The sequence below is a fragment of the Corylus avellana genome, chromosome 9 (genome assembly GCF_965113065.1).
Source record: "Corylus avellana chromosome 9, dhCorAvel1.hap1.2, whole genome shotgun sequence".
NCBI classification, from domain to species: domain Eukaryota; kingdom Viridiplantae; phylum Streptophyta; class Magnoliopsida; order Fagales; family Betulaceae; genus Corylus; species Corylus avellana.
Window position 1 is genome coordinate 1,969,694 of NC_142498.1, and position 21,181 is coordinate 1,990,874.

At 37.8% G+C, this 21,181-nt stretch overlaps 2 protein-coding genes across 2 annotated transcripts; one reads left to right on the top strand and one right to left on the bottom strand.

The window, feature by feature from the left end:
* The first annotated feature begins 6 nt into the window (after positions 1–6).
* On the top strand, positions 7–7,567 carry LOC132189791 (ATP-dependent caseinolytic (Clp) protease/crotonase family protein). The gene is made up of 14 exons (XM_059604583.2): positions 7–302; positions 549–629; positions 748–816; positions 1,340–1,403; positions 2,576–2,655; positions 3,061–3,144; positions 3,552–3,636; positions 3,854–3,939; positions 4,031–4,152; positions 5,435–5,495; positions 6,638–6,736; positions 6,835–6,936; positions 7,124–7,165; positions 7,265–7,567. Exons 1-14 carry the CDS (start codon positions 171–173, stop codon positions 7,382–7,384), a joined length of 1,227 nt encoding a protein of 408 aa, XP_059460566.2. The 5' UTR covers positions 7–170; the 3' UTR covers positions 7,385–7,567.
* A 792-nt stretch (positions 7,568–8,359) lies between these two features.
* On the bottom strand, positions 8,360–21,181 carry LOC132189024 (DNA-directed RNA polymerases IV and V subunit 2). The gene is made up of 8 exons (XM_088510517.1): positions 20,910–21,181; positions 19,517–19,966; positions 18,541–18,753; positions 14,271–15,154; positions 12,170–12,455; positions 10,495–11,445; positions 10,011–10,282; positions 8,360–9,028 (listed from the first exon to the last, which is right to left on the bottom strand). Exons 2-8 carry the CDS (start codon positions 19,952–19,954, stop codon positions 8,527–8,529), a joined length of 3,546 nt encoding a protein of 1,181 aa, XP_088366643.1. The 5' UTR covers positions 19,955–19,966; positions 20,910–21,181; the 3' UTR covers positions 8,360–8,526.

The window sequence follows — 21,181 nt, forward strand, 5'->3', positions numbered from 1 at the left end:
ATAAACATCTCAAGCCCACGCCAAAAGCCGACCCTTTTGTAAGCCCTACAGAGAAACAGAATACCCAGCATCTCCAACCAAACACCCAGAAACCCACAGTAAACCAAAGTCACATACACTAGAGGGTTCTCAGCACAGAGAGAGCGAGAGCGAGAGAGAGAGAGTGGAAGATGCGGAGTTTGAAAGCTTTGGTTGGTTTGAGGAGGGGCTCATTTCAGAGAGTGAGCTTTCTTTCTCTCTCACAGCAGAGAGGCTTTTCTGCTCAACCAAACTACGCTCAAAACGATGATCTTCAAGACCAGGTCAGTCTTTCATTCTTACCCTTTTCTTTATATATATATATATATATATATATATATATATATATATATATATATATATGCGTGTATATATGTATGTTTGTGCTGAAAATAAGTCGGTTTCAGAGATTTCTATGTCTATGTTCTCTCATTCTCTATGAAGTTTGTTCATTTTGTTTCTAAGATGAACCCCATTTGTTGGTATTGTTTTGTTAATCTCAAAGGTTCCTAATTTGGTTCAATTTTCAGGTTTTAGTTGAAGGAAGAGCTAAGTCAAGAGCTGCCATTCTCAACAGACCTTCTGCTCTTAATGCTCTCACTACTTCAATGGTCTTTTCTTTTCTTTTTTTGGTTACATTTCCTCCGTTTCTTGTCACTTTCTCCTTCTAGCTTCACAGTCCATGCCCATTTGGTAAATTTGTGAACTGGAGTTGTTTTTCTTTTATAGGTCGCTCGGCTTAAGAGATTGTACGAATCATGGGAAGAAAACCCAGATATTGGCTTTGTCTTGATGAAGGTATTACATTGTTTTCGGTAGCCCACACAACGTCTTATTTTTCGTATCTTTTTGGGCATGCTTGATTTCATTTTAATTAACATGACTTTGGAGTTCGCTGGCTATGTCGAGAATTGCCAACGTGTTTTCTGAGGATGGCCAATGTTATGACAGCAGAAAATGCATGCGGGAAGTAAGGGTACTGGTTTTTTGAACTATTACTATCAAACAAAAACAAAAGAGAAAGAAGAGATTACTTTGATAATGTAGATGGTTTGGAAGTTTGAGAACATGATGTGTTCTTTATTTTCTACTTAAATAAAATATAAACGTGATTGTATGGATAGATGCTTTAGGATGTTTAAGGAGATGGGACTTTTTAGAATAATTTTATTGAAACCGTTAGTGGAGATGAGCTTCAAAACCTATTTTCTGCATCTAATTTATTTACTTCATTAGTGGAAGTGCTTCTCAAACATGCCTTTCTGATGCTTCAAATTTGATCATCCTTGGTGGCTGAGCTGCTATCTTGAATTTTTTGAAGGGTAGTGGCAGGGCTTTCTGTTCTGGTGCAGATGTTGTTACCCTTCATCATCTAATCAATGAAGGTGAGTTGCCTTTCAACCTTTTTTTTTTTCTTTGAATGATTAGATTCAACTCCATACTTCTCTGTTCCAGGTATCAACTTGAAAGCCCATGCTACCTATGGTTTTCAGAACCAAAAATAAATAAATAAATAAAAAGATAATTTAATTCCCTTTTTTGTAGCGCTTGTAAGACCTAGTTTGATTTTATCATTTAATCAATGACGGTGCATTGCCTTTCAATATATATATATATATATATATTTTTTTTGGTTCTTTGAATGATTAGATTCAACTCCATACTTATTTGTTCCAGGCATCAACTTGAAAGTGATTGGTTTTATGTAATATAGTCATTCTAACTATGTTTTTTGGAACTAAAAAAAAAAAAGCAGATAATTTCATTTCCTTTTTTTTAGCACTTGTAAGACCTAGTTTGATTTTTCATAGCCGCAGATTTAGGGAATTCCACCTTTATGGTGTTTTCTTTGGTTGTGGGTGTGAACTTTTATAGGTGTCCAAAGTACTGAAGAGCTTAACTAGTAATATCACTGTTTCTGATCTGCATATCTGACTAATTTTCATTCCATATGGTACATTGTGTAACGAGGTTGGTATTATGTTACAGATTTTAATAATGACTAAATCGGACCGCTATTAAGGATTGGCACTCAGTGATCAGGCTAAAATGTTTATATTGAATCTTACAGATTGTTCTCAGCTAGAAATTACTTATTCACCATATAAAAAAGGAATTTATAGATGGGCCTTTTGATTTAGTAATTATTATCTAAGATCCATTAAATAAATATTATAATGTCTTGGGTATTTTCGCTAAGCAAATCAGTGGAGAGGCTATGCTCATTTGGACCAGGTTGGTCAGATGGATTATAGAAAAAAAAATCAACATTGGAATTCTGAGTCAATTTACACAAAAATGGAGATTGCCCTGCCCCACCGCGGGGGGGGGGGGGCGCAGTTATTCAGGCTATGCTTGCCAATGCCATGATTGGACTTTGAGTTTTGATGAAAATGTTACAACTGTCAATGGCTATACATAAGGTGTAACTAGTATCCTATTTCCTATTTTGTAATTTTAAATTTCTCAATGCACTTTGCTGTTGGTTTGGAAACAGTTATACAATTCGAGTACGTTTTGTTGTTAATATCTTTCTAGCTATTTTGATAATGTGCAGGGAATGTTGAGGAGTGTAAAAAGTTTTTTGAGACATTATATAAGTTCGTATATCTTCAAGGGACATATTTGAAGCCACATGTGAGTATTCAACCCTTTTGAATTTGAGATGTCAGAAAATATTGGTGAATGACCTATCTTATCCAAGATATATGTTATTACCTTTGGCCATGTTCCAGTCATTTTTAAATGTTTGTAGAAAATATTAAGGATATAGATCATGTTTTCTCTTGCTTGCCCCTGTATCTTTGTTGCCAATTGGTTTTTCTTGTTAGGATCTGGGTGGTATTGACCATGGTATCTTGCATTTTATGTTTGTGTGGTAGCAGTTTTTTTCTTATTATAATCACATGATGAGTTGTAGCATGCTTGTTGTTTACTGGTGTTCTTTGCTTAGAATAAGTGGGGGTTTTTCCCCCTATGGCCTTCTTCTTTATCGCTGCTTTGATGGGGCTCTTGATGATCATTTAATCTACATCTATACAGGTGGCTATTTCGGATGGTATCACCATGGGAGGTGGGGCTGGAATTTCGCTTCCAGGAATGTTCCGTTTGGTAACTGATAAAACTGTATGGAACTGCTGCTACGCCCTACTGAATCTAATCATTACTACTAGATTGTTGTTTGAGTTATCAATAGCCTCCCGTTTTATATGAAATGTAAAAAGTTCCAATAAGTGAAGCACTTTATTCGATTTTATGCTATAATCTTAACCAATAATGCAAGTATACGTCCTTAACCTTTGGATGAGATGAAAAGGCCGTATATTCTTTACTGCATGGAATTTTTCTTCTGTTCTGTTGGGACTTCCAGACAGAATAAATATGCTTGGTTTTTCCGGGTGACGAGAATCATTTTGTAATTTCTCTTGGCCTGTAGAATATCTAATTAACAGAAATATAGTTGTATAATCACCATGTTTTGGTGAAGTAGATGCATAGATTAACAGTTTCTAACCTGTGCATGAAAATTGCAGGTTTTTTGTCATCCAGAGACTCAAATGGGTTTCCATCCCGATGCAGGGGCTTCCTTTTATCTTTCTCGTCTACCTGGCTATTTGGGTGAAGTATATTTTTCTCAGTTTACTTATCAAGAATATATATATAAAATCTCAGTTTGCAATATGCAATATTTCCAAGAAAAACGTTAGCACAATGAGATTATTTGGATTCACGTGGTTTCTGTGAACTGTTCAGTCACTAGGATACAGTATTTAACTTTTTCTCTTGTAAACCCCAAAATTTATTTGCAAAATGTTGGATTCTTTGTTCTTTGCAGGGGAATACTTAGCCCTTACTGGAGACAAGCTTAATGGTGTAGAAATGATTGCTTGTGACCTTGCTACACACTATTCACTAAATGCAGTTTGTTTTCACTTATTTTGCTTCTTTCATTCAGTTTCTGTGTTTTGTTCAGTATTATGGATAGCTGTTAGTAATCAGTTCCTTCCTACAGAGACTTGCTTCAATTGAAGAACGCCTTGGGAAATTGATCACAGATGATCCTTCTGTTATACAAACATCCCTTGCGCAATATGGTGACCTTGTCTATCCAGAAAGGGGGAGTGTTCTTCGCAAGTAATGCTCTGTCAAAGAAATCTTATTTCTGCAGCATTTTTATTATTTTTCTTGCCCATCATGCTTGTGTAGAAACCCTTTATTATTAAATTTGTAGTTTCTATGGATATAAATAAGTTCATATAAAAGGCTGGAAATTTAGGCTATGCACATAGTGCAGATCATTGTGAGACTGTTGTTGTTTCACTAGGAGTAGAACTGAAGTCTTGGACACAATGCAATGGGGTAAAAGAAGGAAAACTTTAAAATTGATGATTTCAGTAAGATCACAATGCCCCGTAATTTGATCTCTGGGACATGGATGATTTCATTTTCATCTGAAACTACAATGCATGAGGATGTATCAACCCATATCGATATATCTATGATATACTGGCGGTGTGAATAAGTGCTTTATACATCTATTTGTCATGCTTTAAGCTGCTGGAGAAACCTAATTTACCTGGTTTCATTTTGAGAAACGGCAAAAATACGCTTCTGGTCCCTGAAATTAGGCATAGGATTGATTTTCGTCCCTCAATTTATAAAGTTCCTTTCTCATGCATGAAAAATTTAAAAGGTAGCTGTGTTGTCCTTCTATCCATCAATCAATCATGAATTGTATGTGTGGATTAACCAAAAAAATCCACAGCTTACTTGAAGAATCATGAATCGAATTGTATGCGTGGCTAATGGAAGACTGATGTGATAAGGTTATAATTTGATGTGGCTTTCACATAGATGAATGGAAGGACGACATTACCACTTTTTCAAATTTTTCTGGGACGAAATTTAAACCTCTTCAATTTCAGGGATGAAAATTGAGCTTAGTCCTGATTTCATTGAACAAAAGTTTATATCAGTTTTGAAAATAAGATTCAGTTTTCAGGGTCTTATGGTATAAGAATATTGTCAATCACCTTGCTTTTTTGTAATTGATATCCAATGACTCAAATTGATTTTTTTTAACTACTTCCATTACACCGTACTCCTAATTCAATGAGTCATGCATGAGAATGAAGGAAAAAGTTTCAAGATTGCTATCCCCCAAGGAAAACATGGCTCTCTTTTTGCATACAACTAGTATGAAATCTTGATTTTTCATAGTATTTGTGTGAAGGTCAAAATAATCAATTGATGGTAATGGCCATTTTTGTAGACATTCATTCGTATCTTGTGATTCCGGAATTCCTGGAATCACAGGATTTATTACTTGATAGTATATATATATATAGTATTTTGTAGAAGCACTGTTCTGTGTGTTTCTGACTTAGTTTACTTGCTCATTTTGATGTTGACTCAGGATTGACATCATTGATAGATGTTTCGGCCATGATACAGTTGAGGAAATTATAGATGCGTTGGTAAGCATGAAATTATGTTTCTTTACTGTGTACTTGATAGAATTGGATAATAGAGAGTGCTTAATCCAACCTTGTCAGATAAGGGCCAGCAAAACTAGTTGATGGTTGACTCTACTTTTGTAATGAACATTAGTTTTTCCCTTTTTTCTGTCATTTTGCTGATTTCTTTATTCTTTGTTGGAAAGAATGTCCAGTTTATTTTTATTAATTTTTGGTACTTTGAAAGTACTTAATCACAATCTCCAGTAGCTTTCTGGTGGTTACTCGGGTTTTTGTGATGCTTGCTGAAATAATCGACTGTTCTAGTCAACCATATTCTGTTTTCCTTTTCTTTTTTGTTTTTCTACTTGAGAGTGGCAAAAGAAAATAATTTTTGGCTTCGAAATAGGAAATTTGGTTATATGGTAAAATGTAGGATGAATCCCTTTAAACAGTCCAAGTAAATATGTTTTTAGGGGGCTAAAGGTGATAAGCAAAATTCCATCACTGCTATCAAAAAAAATCAAGGGCGACAATTAGCATCAAGTAGTTCCTTATTTCTTTTATGATTCTGGTAAAATCTCAGCATGCTAGCATCAAAGAGTAAATTAGTGACCCAATAATCAGCTTGATTTGTTAAGTTTTAATCATTTGTAGCAATATCTTTACAGCATTTCCAATAGTTAATTTGTTTAAGGAACTACTTTTTATATTATATGGCTGATATCTTTTTAACTCATTGTGATTCATTTATTGATATGCTTGATTTGCTAAATGGGTTCCATGCTTTAGTCCTTTTACTTTGACGCTTATATGGAAAATTTTACTGTGAACTCTACACGAAAAAATCTAGTTCAACTTAAGTCCTAGATTGAAAGAACTAATACAAATGAATAATTCAACCATTAATTTGTATTAGCTGTCTGTCAGTCTCAGGCAAGAAGTTGAAAGACTAGTATTCCGAAGTTGATGTGACTTGAGATATTGTTCCTTGCATAGAAGAGACAGAATAAATTTCTGAATTAAATGTTATTCAATTGGTGTTGGGAGATATCCAACTCTGTTGGGGCAACTGTTATATAAAATTTTTTACTCTTCATCTGAATTTATGCTAGAATGTACATCCTGATGTAATGCTTATTTTTTTATAATAATTTGCTCAGGAAAAGGAGGCAGCCGAGTCCTATGATGAATGGTGTAAAGCAGCCCTGAAGAAACTAAGAGAAGCCTCCCCTATAAGCTTAAAAGTTACTTTACGATCTGTGAGTTACTTATGCATGCATATGGGGTTCTATTCAAATTGCTTTATTACGACCAGGATAAATTTGAACCATGCCTCAACTTTCTTCTTTGCATTCAGATACGTGAGGGTAGATTTGAAACTCTTCATCAATGTCTTGCTCGTGAGTATCGGATATCCCTTAATGGAGTTTCTAAACGGGTTTCTGATGACTTTTGTGAGGTATGTGCTAAACTATTTCTTCAATCAAGTGTTGAATACATACCAACGTTATCCCTAATCTTTTCTTCCTGATTAGGGGTTTCTCTTGTATACTCTATGTTTATTAAGGTTGCGGCTTTATGTACTTTTTTTATTGAGATTTAATAAAAAAAATTCTAATGTTACCCCTTTTTTCATTTATGTGTAGGGTGTTCGGGCGCGATTGGTGGATAAGGACTTCGCCCCAAAGGTATGATCTTTCTCTGTCCATAATCTGTATTTTAACCATTGAATCTATTTTCAAGTTAAATTGATTGTGTTGGTTGATCTTTTAATTGCCAATATGCAGTGGGATCCTCCTTGTTTAGCAGAGGTATCAGAAGACATGGTTGACTGCTACTTCTCTCGGCTTGATGAGTTAGAGCCTGAACTGGAGCTGCCTACTGCATTGCGAGAGCCTTATATGTGAGATACATGCCTAAGTACTGAATTTATGTAATGAATGTTTGCCTTGATGGTGGTTGGTTTTGAAGGAATAGCCATTTCAAGGTTTTTCTTAGAAATAATTTCTGACATTATTGTTGTAAGTTACATTTGTCCGAAATTAGCCTTCATGGTAATTTTTGGAAAGAGCTTGTTTATTTTCATGTTACATCAGTTGTGTTCTTTAGAGAATAGATTAAGAGTCCGTTTTGGCCATGCAAAAACAATTGTAGAAAGTGTATCTTTTGGGAGTGTTTTTAAAAAATTACAATTTGAAAACGTAAAAAATCTGTGTTTTTAAATTGCAGGTAATGTGGAGTGTTTTAAAAACACACGATTTTAAAAGCTTGATTGTGATTTTAAATGCCAAATTGCAATCAACAGCCATTATGGTTGTAGTTTACAAATCCTTAATGATGAACATGTAATACCTTTAAAGGAGTCATGACACTTTCTACAAATATTGCTCTGAAACTTAATACTCTTAGCTGTATTTGTACTCCCTAAATTGCAAAATTTACCGTGTATTTGGTGACATGATCATTCTTTTCACGCAATAATGGATCCCCCAAATGGAATCTTTCACAATCTTACATGGATTACTTAATATGTTTTTCAAAGGTTTTTAGACTGTTCCACCATAATGAAATGTATACTTATAATAGGAAGGGAAAATGCTTGAAATACTACACCTGAGCCTAGGTATCATGACTCGAGACTGCGAAGCATGCAAATGCTTCAGTCTGCTTAGAGCACAATCCCTCTATCTTGAGTATCATCCCTAAACATAGGAGGCAATCTTCGACAGACTCATGAATAAAAACCTCGTTTTATATGCTGCCTACCAAAACAAAGCAATGATAAAGGCCTTAACCGAGTGAATTATAGCGTAAACAAAATAACAAACGCCGTGGATCCTAATCTATCATCTAGGACCCTCCATCCCCCTGATAATTGAAAGAGACCACAAGGTAAATTCTTTAATTAACATTATCAACAGGGATACACACAAATTCCAGAGTAACAACTCCAAATATTAACAAAAGAATAACCCATCTTGTAGTTGAAAACAGTTCAAAATTCCCAGAAGCCCTACAACCAGCATGAGTCATGACCCTCTAAACGACACTAACAGGGCCGGGTTTCAAACTTGAGACTTATGCCCATGCTGAAAAGCTCCTGGCACAATAACTTGGCCCCATAAGGTACACTAACCTTAACAATGTCATCTACGGATTCACAAATCCGGCAATATGGACCCCTAATCTTACGGCCCCCAGGCACTGCCCGTTGGATCACATTCGCAACATTTTTGCATTTCCGGCAAATGTGCATCTGTGAGGAGTCACTGAGTGTAAAGAGGCGTTCATGCAAGTTTGCTGAGGCACCATGGGCTATAAGGCAGTCACGCTCCATCTCACCAAACTTCACCCCACCAAAACGCTTCCGGTCTGCCACTGGTTGTCGGGTAAGAGGATGAACAGGACCAGTGTTGCGAAATTTTACTTTGTCTTCAGACATGTGGATCAGACGCTGATAGAATGTTGGGCCCATAAATATGAGGGAACGAACCATTTCACCAGTTCGGCCATTGTATACTCTCTCATTTCCCCATCTTGAAAATCCAGCCCTGCCACATATTAACCAATACAAGAATCAATTTGTTGACCATTTGAAGCAAACAAAACAAAAAGGATAAGGAACAATAGGAGATTTAAGTATGGGAATAATCCCTAAGACATGCATACAGAACTTGGAGAACAACATTCAACCTGGCAAATGAGCACGTAAATCTAAGAAGGATCAGATACTCAGTAGTATGAAGAGGCATATCCTACAAAGCAAAACCACCATAACATAACCACAATCTCAATAGGGGCATTGGAACTGTTGATAGGTCTTCTTGGCACAGATATACTGCCCCATTCCTTTATAAGTGTCCCCCTTTCCTACTTGGTGTGTTCCACGTATATCCTTCGTGCATATAACTATTCAATTTCCTATACTAACCTTAATTATAAAACTGAAACAAAACAAAAAAGCGTGTCTACTCCTTGATTGTTAAAGCATTTAAGGGTAAATTGAAAAATACCATCAAAGGGGGTGTTTGTTAAACAACACCCCACCACACCGCACTGTTCATGGACCACGGCACTGTTCATGGATTAAAAAAAAGAAAAAAAAATTAATAATAATTGGTATGGAAAAATGAAAAAGTGGTATTGGGAAGTAAAAAATTTTGTTTTGTAGTGATTTTTTTATTTGAATAGTAATAAAAAGTAAATGATTGGATATAAAAAGTGAGTGATTTGATATAAAAGTAAGAATATTTTTTTGGAAAAAAAATGAAGTGAATAGTGTGGTGGATGTGGGGGAATGTGAGGGGGTTTAACAAACACCCCCTTTGATTCAAAGGCGTCAGTTGTCCTTGCATTTAGTATCTTATGGGATGGAGGGAGCACTCAACAACCCAAATTGTTGGGATCCACAAAATTTTCTTTTTCCAAAGCAACCCAGGTAAGAAGAAAATTCAAAGAACCAACCATGCATTAATTTATATGCGTGGTGCAATGACATTGAATAAATTATTATGCTCGAGTATGACTGTTCACCTGTGAAGCTGTTCCGTGATGGCATCAACAGAGAGTGTGGAGAAAGGGGTGGCATATCTCATTGATCCACCACAGGCTATTCCCTTCCCTAAAGCAGCCTCTAGGAGTTGACCAGGAGTTTGTCGTGAAGGAAATGCATGTGGATTTATTACAATATCTGGAACTATCCCTTGTATTGTGAAAGGAAAGTTCTCTTGAGACTCCAAAAAACCTAACACACCTTTCTGCCCGTGCATGCTTGAGAATTTGTCTCCAAGACATGGGGATCGGACCTGGATTAAATTGTAATTGATGCATCATCACATATCAATAAACACCATGAATAGCCACTTCTAGAAAAAAAATTGAGTCATCATACAGTACACATATTTGACATTATGCACATGCATGTAAAAAACATATAGAGGTACATATAGGTGCAAGTGTTGCCCGCGCATCTGCACGTGTTTGCATGCAGGTTCAAGTGAAATATGATAAATATTACCTGTCGCAGGGACACCACAGCAAAATTCTTTCCATCGTCATTAGAAGAGAGCACAACTTTCTGAACCATGCCCCTTTCAGTGTGCTTCAGTTTGATACTGTGATCAGCCCCTGATTCTGCACACCTCCCTACGACAATGTCACCACTCTGCAGGTTTGCACCAATGAAAGGGAAACCATCATCATCGAGGCTGTCAACACGTCCAATCTTGCTTTGAATCTTTCCAAAGTTTACACAATCGTCAGGCTTCCGCCTCTTTTCCAACGATTCCTTGTTGTCAACCTCAGCCTTATAACTTCTGATGTGCTCAGACCGAAACATACCACGCTCCAATGAAGCCTTGTTCATCACCAAAGAATCCTCTTGGTTGTACCCTAGGTGAACATTGACTGCCACAATACAATTCTGACCATTGTAGAATTCAGGTTTTGGCAGTATTCCATGTTGACCCAGAGGATAGCCTGGTTTTCCAAGACAGTCAGAAGTCATTGTACGAAAAAGTGGCCTCTGGGGATAATGTAATTGGTGAGACAGAGTATCCACTCTGATGTCAGGATTTGTTGTGGAAAACCCAATAGCTTGTGAAGAGTGCTTCTGAGACTGGTAAAGGACCCTCCTTGCATGGTCATGATTTGCAAATGGGATAATTCCACAGCTCAAACCTAATAAAAATGACATGTCAAGTTCGCAGTGGGTATACTTGGTAGGTGAATTTCCCTCTTTTTCCATGAACAGATATTTAATGCCCCATGCAGTACGACAGTCTTCTTCTTCTTCAGTTCCAATTAGCTCAACTATTCCCTTGTGCAAAAGAGATTCAAATGTGTAATTTTCAGCTTTATACCCTTTTATCTTGTTCAAATTCTCAACAACTAAAAGAGGACGTAGAATCCTTCCAGCATCAGAAAACATGCGTACTTCTTCATGTTTTTCATCTCTTTTGATTTCCAACTGCAAGACTAAATCATTATTAATGACGTTGAGAAAGCAAAAAGAATCTATAAAATAAAACAAACCAACTCAAGTTGCACAGCGGAAATCCAATTGTGGGTTAAGAACCCAAAAAAGGGATTAAACAGACTACTTCATACTTCAACCAAGAAATGGGCAGTATTTTAAGTATTTTTCAAAGCATTGGCTGGAGGTGGACCAATATCCATAGCAGTTTTCAGTATTGTAATCATTTCAGTATAGAAAAACAAAAATAAGCAAATGGACAGTTAAAATACATATATAATCAAATAAAGTAAATGTTATAGATAGAGGTGGAAAATAGATGCAAAACAACAGAAAAATAAGATTTAGAGTGATAGGAGGAGCCTTCTGCCCCCGTCACTCAGCATAAACTAACTAGACAAGGCATCCACCAGCAGTATAGCCTACAGCAAGAATGATCCCCTCACATCTAGCTTGCAGTGAGGTTGTACACTAGGATACATCAAAAGTCAACCAATTTATGTATGTCTTTTGGCAGACAGAGCTACCACATACAAGATAGTTGGTCAAGCTGACTTCCTCAAGCTCTTATAGAATACTAACATTTTACCCAAAGTAATATTCCAATCATGATTCAATATATCTGCCTGAAGCATAGCACACAAATGGCTGCATGCCAAAACCAAAATGAAAGAAATCTGAAAAGCCTCTATGGGAATTGAGATAACTAATAGAGAACCTCATGTGACAACTGCTTCCTGCGTCTCTTGTTTCTGACCTCTGCAACAAATGAAATGGAATCTTTACAAACTCCTATCCACTCTCCATTCAAAAACACTTTATACTTTCCACGTAATGAGGCATCATCCACCAATTCCTCCATCCCACAATCGAAGAATTTGGAACTTACAGGCTCCAATATGTTTGTGCTTACTAGGCCAGTAATAGCCAAATTTTTTACCAGCCCACAATTTTCACCATCCGGAGTAGAGAGAAAACATACCCTTCCCCAGTGAGAAGGATGTCTGCACATAGAAAATCCTGTTAGATAATTTAACAGCAATCATTGCCAAACATTGCAAACACCAAACTCAGTAAGCACTCAACATTCCAAAAACCAAATATGAATATGTTAGAGCAGACATAATTTAATATTGAACCATGAGATTCAAACAACTAATAATAATCCATGCAGAAACAATAGTGGAAACAACTAACTCAAATGCTGATAGCAATGTGAAATTAGTTTAACTTCTCAAATCTCTAAAAAGCAAAAGAAGGCAAAGGGAAAAAGGAGGAAGGATGGTTCAACCCATGTCTGTTACATCCAATATTTCAGTAGTAGAGTAGTAGTTGTATTAGAACTCTAATAGTAGTTGCATTAGAACTCTAGTCAGCTATATAAGAACACATAGGTAGAAAGAACAATCATTGAAGAATTATCCCGGCACTTATGTGTAAACGGTGACTCCTACCTTAAGTGGAGAACTATTAATATCAATTTCCCTAACTCAAATTCGAAGGGGAAGAGAGAGCTCAAAATTTTGGAATGCTCCATTAATTTTGAGGCTCGAGGCAGTGGCTCTAGTCAGGGCAAAGCTGTTAAAGCAAGGTAGCTTCGCGGGTTTAGGACTGCCTTGTGAGTTTAGGGCATTTTGGAGTTTCAGAATCTGAATTGTGGGCTTAGGGTTTCTTTGGGTCTTAGGGCTCTTTGATCGGGGTCATTTTGTGGGCTAACGTTGGTCTTCCTGTGTATACTTCCAATGTACTTAGGGGCACCTTACGCTTTTTGATATATACAACATTACTTATCAAAAAAATATATATATCAATTTCCCTTTTCCATCTCTATCAATCATCCATAATTCATCATCCACCATAGTACGATCTTATCAATTTCACTATTGATATAATGTCTTTCTTATTTTCCTTTCATCATCATCATTCACTTTCTCACTTTCTCACTTTCTCTTTAGTACTTCAGTTCCAACCAAGCAAATATACATATAAGTTGTGAAGCCTGATAAGAAGCAGAATTCATAAGGGAGAGAGTTGCAACTTTCATCGAGGAAATTAATATACATTCCAAGAAAATTTCACTCGATTCCCTGTTCCTTCTTGATCTTCCTAAGTTGCAAAAGAACAAAACGACCAAGAGGTTAAAAGGCATGATGTAGAGAATCTTCTTTTTTGGGATAAAACTCAGCATCTTCAATTTAACATAACTAAAGTTTAATAAAAGAGCGCCCCTCTGCGCCCTTTTTATATATCATCATTACTTATCAAAAAAAATAGTTTAATAAAAGAGACCAATCTAACAGTAAGGCCAAAGTCCTATGTGCCACCATTCTCTTGATCATGGGAATGGAAAGAGTGCCACAAGTCCTGAAAATTTCAAACTAAGAACAGGCTCTTTTTTCAAATGAGATATACTAATTACTTTTCCGGTTAATTGATTTCTTTTCAAATTGTTAGTACAGTCAGGTTGTATTTTGAAACATGATTAGTTGTTTAGATCAAGCAACACATTACACACAAACTGTGCACGCCTGTGCCTGATGCAATACTTAAAACATTAATTTAACTTTTAAAGATGAAGAAACAATTAATGCTAAATGGACCAGGACATACTGTTAACGATACCATTAACCCAAGCATAACTATTAAAAGGACATAATGTTGAAGAAACTATTAATGCTAATCAGGCATAAATATAAAAAGGAGATTGTTTGGCACAATAACCCAAGCATATATCATTCAACCAATAAGCCAACTATGGTGAAGGTATAGCCTGTAATGCAAGGCAAAACAAAACTTAATATGTGTTTAATACAACTTACGGGTATCTGGCATCTCCAACCTTCCCAGCATACTGAACCTGCTGGCGTGTCCTCCTCATTTCAGCCATTGTCTGCAATGGATTTGTTCGCCCTAGCGTTGCCACTACACCTGAAATCCTTTCCATCCTCTTGAAAGGATGCGACCATGCGCCCGTTGAGAAGGCCCTCGTAAGACCATTGGTTATTATGGAAGCATCCATATAGTGTTCAATTGGACGCACAACACGATCTCCATAAAGGTCTCTCTGCAGAACCTTTGCCATGCGCCTCCGTGCATGTGCAAGATGCACTTTCAACTCTCGCTCAAGCAGCTCACCAGCCAAGTCAAACCTCTTGTTTCTAAAATCATCCCTGTTATCGCATTTTCTGCGGCCAGAGTAAGCCTGTAAGAGGCACTTCACCATATACCCAAGAAAACTTGCCTTCAGCTTTGGAACATTGAGACTGGGAAACAGATACTTGCTAATGCACTCTTCAATAGATTCCCCAGGAGGAAATTTGGTACCCTTTACAAGTTTATCCACAAAATTTAAAGCTTTCTTCCCAATACGAAAGCCCTCACATCTCTCATCAGCATCATGAATTGATGCAAATAGTATATTTGATATGCTGGCATCTTCACTGTCATAATCTATCAGATCAATAACTTCTCTGTCTGATGACACACCAAGAGCGAAAAATAATATCCATACAGGGATCTCTGTTGACAAAAAATATACAGTAAGAACTTTTTCTCCTCCTTTGATATCCTCAACTTTAGAAACCTCCACTAGCTTCATGATTAACCTATTCTTCTTCATTTCTGACTTGTATGAAACTGTCCAACCTTGAACATTCAAAATCCAAAGCCTCTTCAAACTGATCTGCTCTTGTGCGATAAATATCTGGAATAAAGACAATACATATGTATTATAAAAATATTTGGCAACAAAAATGTAAACAAAACAAATATCAACCTATAATAAATATGTCAAATAGCACCGTGAAGTTTAAGAGAAAATTTTAGAGACAGCAAAGAAGTAGAACAATGTAAAACAACCAAAAATGTAAGGAATCAAAATAACTACCTATACTAAATATATCGCATAATGCCTAAAATTTTACAGTTGAATAGAAACTTTTCCAATGGAAGGAATCAAAAGCTAATAATGTAAAACAACTTTGGGATACAGAGGCATAGGCTTCGAGACTAAGAACAAGGCCAATGATGCCACTCATTCCACACTTTTTTATTATGATAAACTTTTTTTAAAATAAGTAATCAATAAATATCATTAAAAACATAAGGCCCCTTTTCTAAGTATACAGAAAGTATACAAAAGGAACACATAAAAAGAATAAGCAAAAAGAACAAGGAACTCCCAGCTAAAAACACCTGCAGAAGCCCAGATGGAAAAACTACAACGTATCTAAAGGTTACAGCCAAGGTGAAATCTCCAACACACTTTTCCACCACCCTTATGTCCCACATAAACAAAATACCCCATGAAGCCCCAATGGAAACCAAGCAACACCGGACCACAAGATGACACCCCAGACATTTCTTTCCCTCATTCAACACTCTCACAAACCAGGCGCGTAACCAAGGCTTCATCAAAACATTGAAAGTACCCTCTCCTTGCCTATGCCACAGCTAGAACAATTATCTCTAGCATCACAGTTTATGGAGCACTCCAAATTTTTTAGCTCCCTACTACCAAGTATAGATTGAGAAGCCAAAACCTCATGATTGTGTTCCTCTTCAAGAAATGTCAAAAGAGCCAAAAACTGTTTCCCATGACCCACACATGAGATCCCCACAATAGGATAGATCTCCTTCGCACATTGCACAACCTCTAAGTAGCCGAATTCACCCACCTCTCCAACCTCACCATCACCCACCTCATCTAACCCATCCAAGACACCTGAAGTAGGACCCACAGCCAGGATCTCTCCAGCCCCATCAACACCACCATTGTCCAACCCGTCCAAGGGGCACAAAGAGACTTCTTTTCCCTTCCCCTTCTTTTGCTTATCAACCCCCTTAGCACCCACAATCACTTTTGAACTACCTTGCATAAGGCAGGCGTAAGAAGGATACTTCTCAGAGGACCCGGCACCTTTGACAATCCCACCCCATCCAAGAAACACGGTTGTTGTACATGCCCCTTAGCATTTGCAGCCATATTTGAGGACTGCAACAAGCACGCGGTTAGAGGAGAAGCCTCCTCAGAAGAAAGGGCATCTTCAGCATTCTCACCTTGTCTACCCGGACACAACAAACTTTCCAGCACTACAAAGAGAAGGCAAGAGGAAGCCGCTCCAGCCAGGACACAATCAGGAGCGAAATAGGAACACAGCCCCCAAGCAATGATGCACTGATGTCTCCGGCTATTTTTGGGAGTGAACCAAAGCTGCCTGCAAGTCCAGGAAAAGTGCTAGCACTACCAGAGAAGATAGATGTTGCACCGCTGGGTTTCGCACAGCTACCACAACCATCGATGAGGAATCTCCAAGCGGGTATGCTCCTCGTCGCCCCCAAAGAGAGCTGTGTTGAGACCCATTACAGTTTTCCATGCTGTGCGGGGCTCCTTCTCTCCACCGTGGAGCTCTTCCTCGAAGCAGATGGGTCGTGGACACCTAGGTGCACACTAAGACAACCCTTGTCCTTCAAAGTCCACTTTAAGATGGCCTTGACATGGAACATATGGGCCTTAGGGCCCCAAAAAGCCGTTGGTCCCTCTACCCACTTGAGCTTGGGTTTGGCATGAAATGCATGGGCCTTAGAAGCCAGAATAGCCTTTGGACCCTCAACCCCACACGCCTAGTCCTTTGAAAAAGGCATAACATGGGCCTTTGAACCCTCCTCCAGTCCACACACTTTAAGCTTCTCATCAAACGAAAGAGCTAGGTCCACTTCCCCTTTTAGTTCGTCCAATTGATCGCTCCAGTTACAATGCAATTGACTTAGTCTCTCCACTTGATTCTCCTCACCGTTGTCAGCGCAAAAAGAGGGCAGGGACTGCAATGCAGGCATTGCAAGCACTTCACCATCAGCCTTACCCAATGGTCCTAGGGTCCAACCAAGAAAACCTTCAAAAGCCATTGTTGTCTTCCCCTTATGTCTCATCACCTCCGCAAAGGACCTATAACCAACCCCAGAACACGCCTCCTTCCCTGATGAAGAGGGGACACCAAGCGGTTGGTGTTGCACCATGGAGGAGATTCCTTTCCCTACCAAGGAGTCAAAGAAAGCCTTCACCTTTCTTAGTTGGGCGGCAAAAAAACTCCAACCCAGCCTTCTCGTCCCTCCGGGATCATGAAGAATCCTCTCCGGCCACCCACCACATACACCGCCACCTACAAAAACCAATCAGACCTGTTGGAGCCTCTATGAACGATGAACATGTTGGATCCCTCTCTAAACAACTTGAAGAACTCCTTCGTTTTTGGATTGCACACAGAGGCCTCCACCGTGGATTTCAACCAAGCAGTACACAACTTCCCCAAGAATGCAACACGAGCCATGCCCCTCCTCCTTAAATCCATCTTCACCAAACAACTCAAAGCCCTTCACACCTACCCACTAGCAGAACAACACCATGCACACCTTCACCGGCGAAGCCAACAACTAAGCAATATCCACAGACAGCGACAAGGACCTCATTCCATAGAATGACGGAACCATCCAAGACCTTACTGCTGCAGAATAGAGGGACAAGAGAGAGAACTAGTGAGATGCGCCTGCACGCACCACCACTAAGAGAGAGAGAGAAGAAAAGTATTGCTAGGTTATATTGGATTCACAAGAAAGTTGACCAACTGGTGGAGGTTAAAGTGTTCAACCACCTTGACTCCTTTCTCAACTTGATTTTCAAACTCTGAAATGAAAAGCTATCTATAGATACTAAACTGTTGAGACCTTGATTGGGTACAATCCAGAATAAAAGCTGCATCAAGCATACCAAATTGCACCGGGATGATCATAGGAACAAGCTTCATAATGCCATCCTTTTTTTTTTTTTTGGTGGGGGGGGGGGAGCTAAAGGAGAAGAAAGAAGCATATTGCATGAGCTATTAAATTTTAAAAATCATCAGTCTTGGTGGTCATTAGAAAAGATCACTTGACACCTTTTGGAACTATTCCAAAATGTAATTCAAATCTTGTCAAAGAATTCAAACATTTAGTCTTTCCAATTCATGTGCCATGAAAGAATATCTAGTCAAGCTGCAACCACAGATACAAAGGCTATATAGGAAGAAACAAAAAGAAGCTATTATTCAAACTCACCTTCTCTGCACCCTTAATTAAAAAATAACCTCCATGATCGAAATCACAATCACCTTTCTCAGCTTCTTTCATCCAGCACAGGTCAGACTTCACCATAACAGGGATCCTCCCGATTATGATATCCCTATTATCTTCACTTACAATACTCCTGTCAATATATTGATCTTTTCCAGTTTTAAACTTGTCACTTCTTACAAGTTTTTGAGTATAAACCTGGTAAATTACATGAGTGAAACACACCATTAGATAATAAATTATTGTCAGCAGATAATGACAAACATACATAATATAATATACACAAAGAATTCGTCAAATTACAATATTTGGCAGCATACTTCCCTGCAGGATCCTTTTCTTAAAGAGTTCTCACTTTAAAAAAAGCAACCTGTAACTGTGTCATATTTTTCAGAAAGAGGGTATAAAGTACAAAAACAAACAAAGAAAAAAAAAAGAAGATAAAAAATAGCAGTTTATTTGCACTTAATAAGGAATAATACCATGTCCTGTAGAGGAACATAATGACAAATCAGGATATAAAAACGGTTGTGTTCAAAGAACAATCAACAGAACAATGTTGCACTGGTTAGTTCAACTTTTAAGCCAATCATGTAATCAACCATATCACATAAAAATAAATAAATAAATAAAATTATTGCTAGTAAGGGCCAAGTCAGTCGAGGAGATAAAAGAGAGCAAACACTCGTGCACCTAACCAACTTCAGCTAGGCACTTGGATTACCTCATATCCTGAAAAGCAATGAAGTGGTGCATTTTTTACTAACACAGCATAATCTAAGAACTCCACTATCCTCTACTAAAATAACAAAAATGTTAAATCAGCATTTACTTAGCTAATGCATATGGAAATAATGATACAAAACCTAGCCATGAGATGGGACAGTTATATCATCAACCCAAATGCCAAGCACTTGTCAGAATGAAATGGGAAAAATTGTATTAATTTAATGGTATTCACCTGAACACGAATATTCACTTTCATCTTTGATGAGTATGTCATGTTCTGAAGCCGGGCATGCCTAGGAAGCATATCGTACTCCTTCCCATTTCCATCACCACTCTCACTACCCCAGAAGTTTGGCTTTTCAAGATCGACCTTCCCAAACCTAACCGAAGCATATCGCCACTCACTCTCTCCTTTCTTTGATGGATCATAGCCAGGCTCAACTACCATCTCACCAAAAGAATCAATGATCTTCTGGAGGTTATTTTTTATGAAATCGTTATACGAGTTGATCTGATGACTGATCAGACCATACTCGTTAAAGAATGACATTGCTGCCTTCTTACAAAAACTACTAAGAAACTCTTCATCCAAATCATGGATGCTACTTGAGTCAAGAAATTCGTCATCATCTAAATCCATATCTTCCTTGGCATCTGATGACACCCCCATCGGCTTCAAAATCTGTGACAGAAAACAAGGACAACAAGATTAATAATAAAATTAAACCCATTTAAGGGTGCATATTAAACACCCTAATGCCCCCACTTACCCGTGGAGACACCAGTGGCAAAGAAAAGAAAAATAAAACTTACACCCATTGAGTCCATTCAGCAGCTGAATAGAAACCATTTCTTGTTTTCTCATGACAAAATAGAGAAACCACAGAGACAAAGCATGCAAAGTAAATTTTCCAAAAACTCGTCATATACCCAAAAGCCCAAGCATAAAGAAATCAACATACCGACGCAAGAAATGCACCACTTTATTCCCCTGTCATCTGACTCTCTCTTTTCAAATTGTGTAAGAGGCAGCTTCACATTAATCAATTATTGACTCTAATCCCAAAAGATCAAAGACTGACTTCCAAACAGACATCTTCAGCACGCCTCTTTAATGTCATAACCCTTATGTATCTTAGTCAAGTACATAACTTTTTAGATACAAACAGACCTCTAGAAATGCTAAAAATGTGTTCATATTTGCGCTACTCACAAACTAAACCTTAAACCTTCAAACACTCAGAAAAATCGCATTTTTGCATAAGCTCTAGACCCCAAGCAGCAAAATATAAGCAAAATGACACAAACCCACATGCAAAAAGCAACTTCTTCCTCTACCCTTAAACTTTTCCTTCCTAAAACAAAGCGCATTCTGAACATATTTGGGGACTTGGCTTTTCCTTTTCTTACTTCCTTCACAAAACACCACAAATATATAAAAATTAATCATTTCCTGAAACCAATCACTTCACATCCACCAGTTGCATTCAACAACGTTCTTCATACTAAAATCTGATGCTTTTTCCCCGAAACTCCAACTTAATCATTAAAAAAAAACAGACAGAAAAATAAAATTTGTATTATGAGAGAGAGAGAGAGAGAGAGAGAGAGAGAGAGAGGCTTACCTTTTAGCTTTCTGTGAGTGTGATTTAGCTCGAAGACAAAACCCTAAACCCTTCTCTGTTGAAATCTTCCCTACAGGACTTCCAAAAAAAAAAGCCCAAAATTAGTGATTTCTCGGGCTTTTACACTCCCTACTACACAATGTGTGTGCCATTTCTAGGGTTTTTTCACACTACACTCTCACTTCCACAGAGTAATCGGTTTGGTGAGAGTGTAGACGAAGACGACGAATGCTTTGAGAGTAACGTCCCCGGAATCGGAACTGACCCACTTT

What these genes read in the sequence shown, in the direction of transcription:
- LOC132189791 (XM_059604583.2), top strand. Translation starts at nt 171, where the DNA reads ATGCGGAGTTTGAAAGCTTTGGTTGGTTTGAGGAGGGGCTCATTTCAG. An exon ending in ATGCTCTCACTACTTCAATG is followed by an intron (nt 630 to 747) that starts GTCTTTTCTTTT and finishes TTTCTTTTATAG; the next exon opens with GTCGCTCGGCTTAAGAGATT. An exon ending in TTTCTGATGACTTTTGTGAG is followed by an intron (nt 6,937 to 7,123) that starts GTATGTGCTAAA and finishes ATTTATGTGTAG; the next exon opens with GGTGTTCGGGCGCGATTGGT.
- LOC132189024 (XM_088510517.1), bottom strand. Translation starts at nt 19,954, where the DNA reads ATGGGGGTGTCATCAGATGCCAAGGAAGATATGGATTTAGATGATGAC. An exon ending in GGAAGCAGTTGTCACATGAG is followed by an intron (nt 11,446 to 12,169) that starts GTTCTCTATTAG and finishes TTAGTCTTGCAG; the next exon opens with TTGGAAATCAAAAGAGATGA. An exon ending in ATCACGGAACAGCTTCACAG is followed by an intron (nt 9,029 to 10,010) that starts GTGAACAGTCAT and finishes AATATGTGGCAG; the next exon opens with GGCTGGATTTTCAAGATGGG.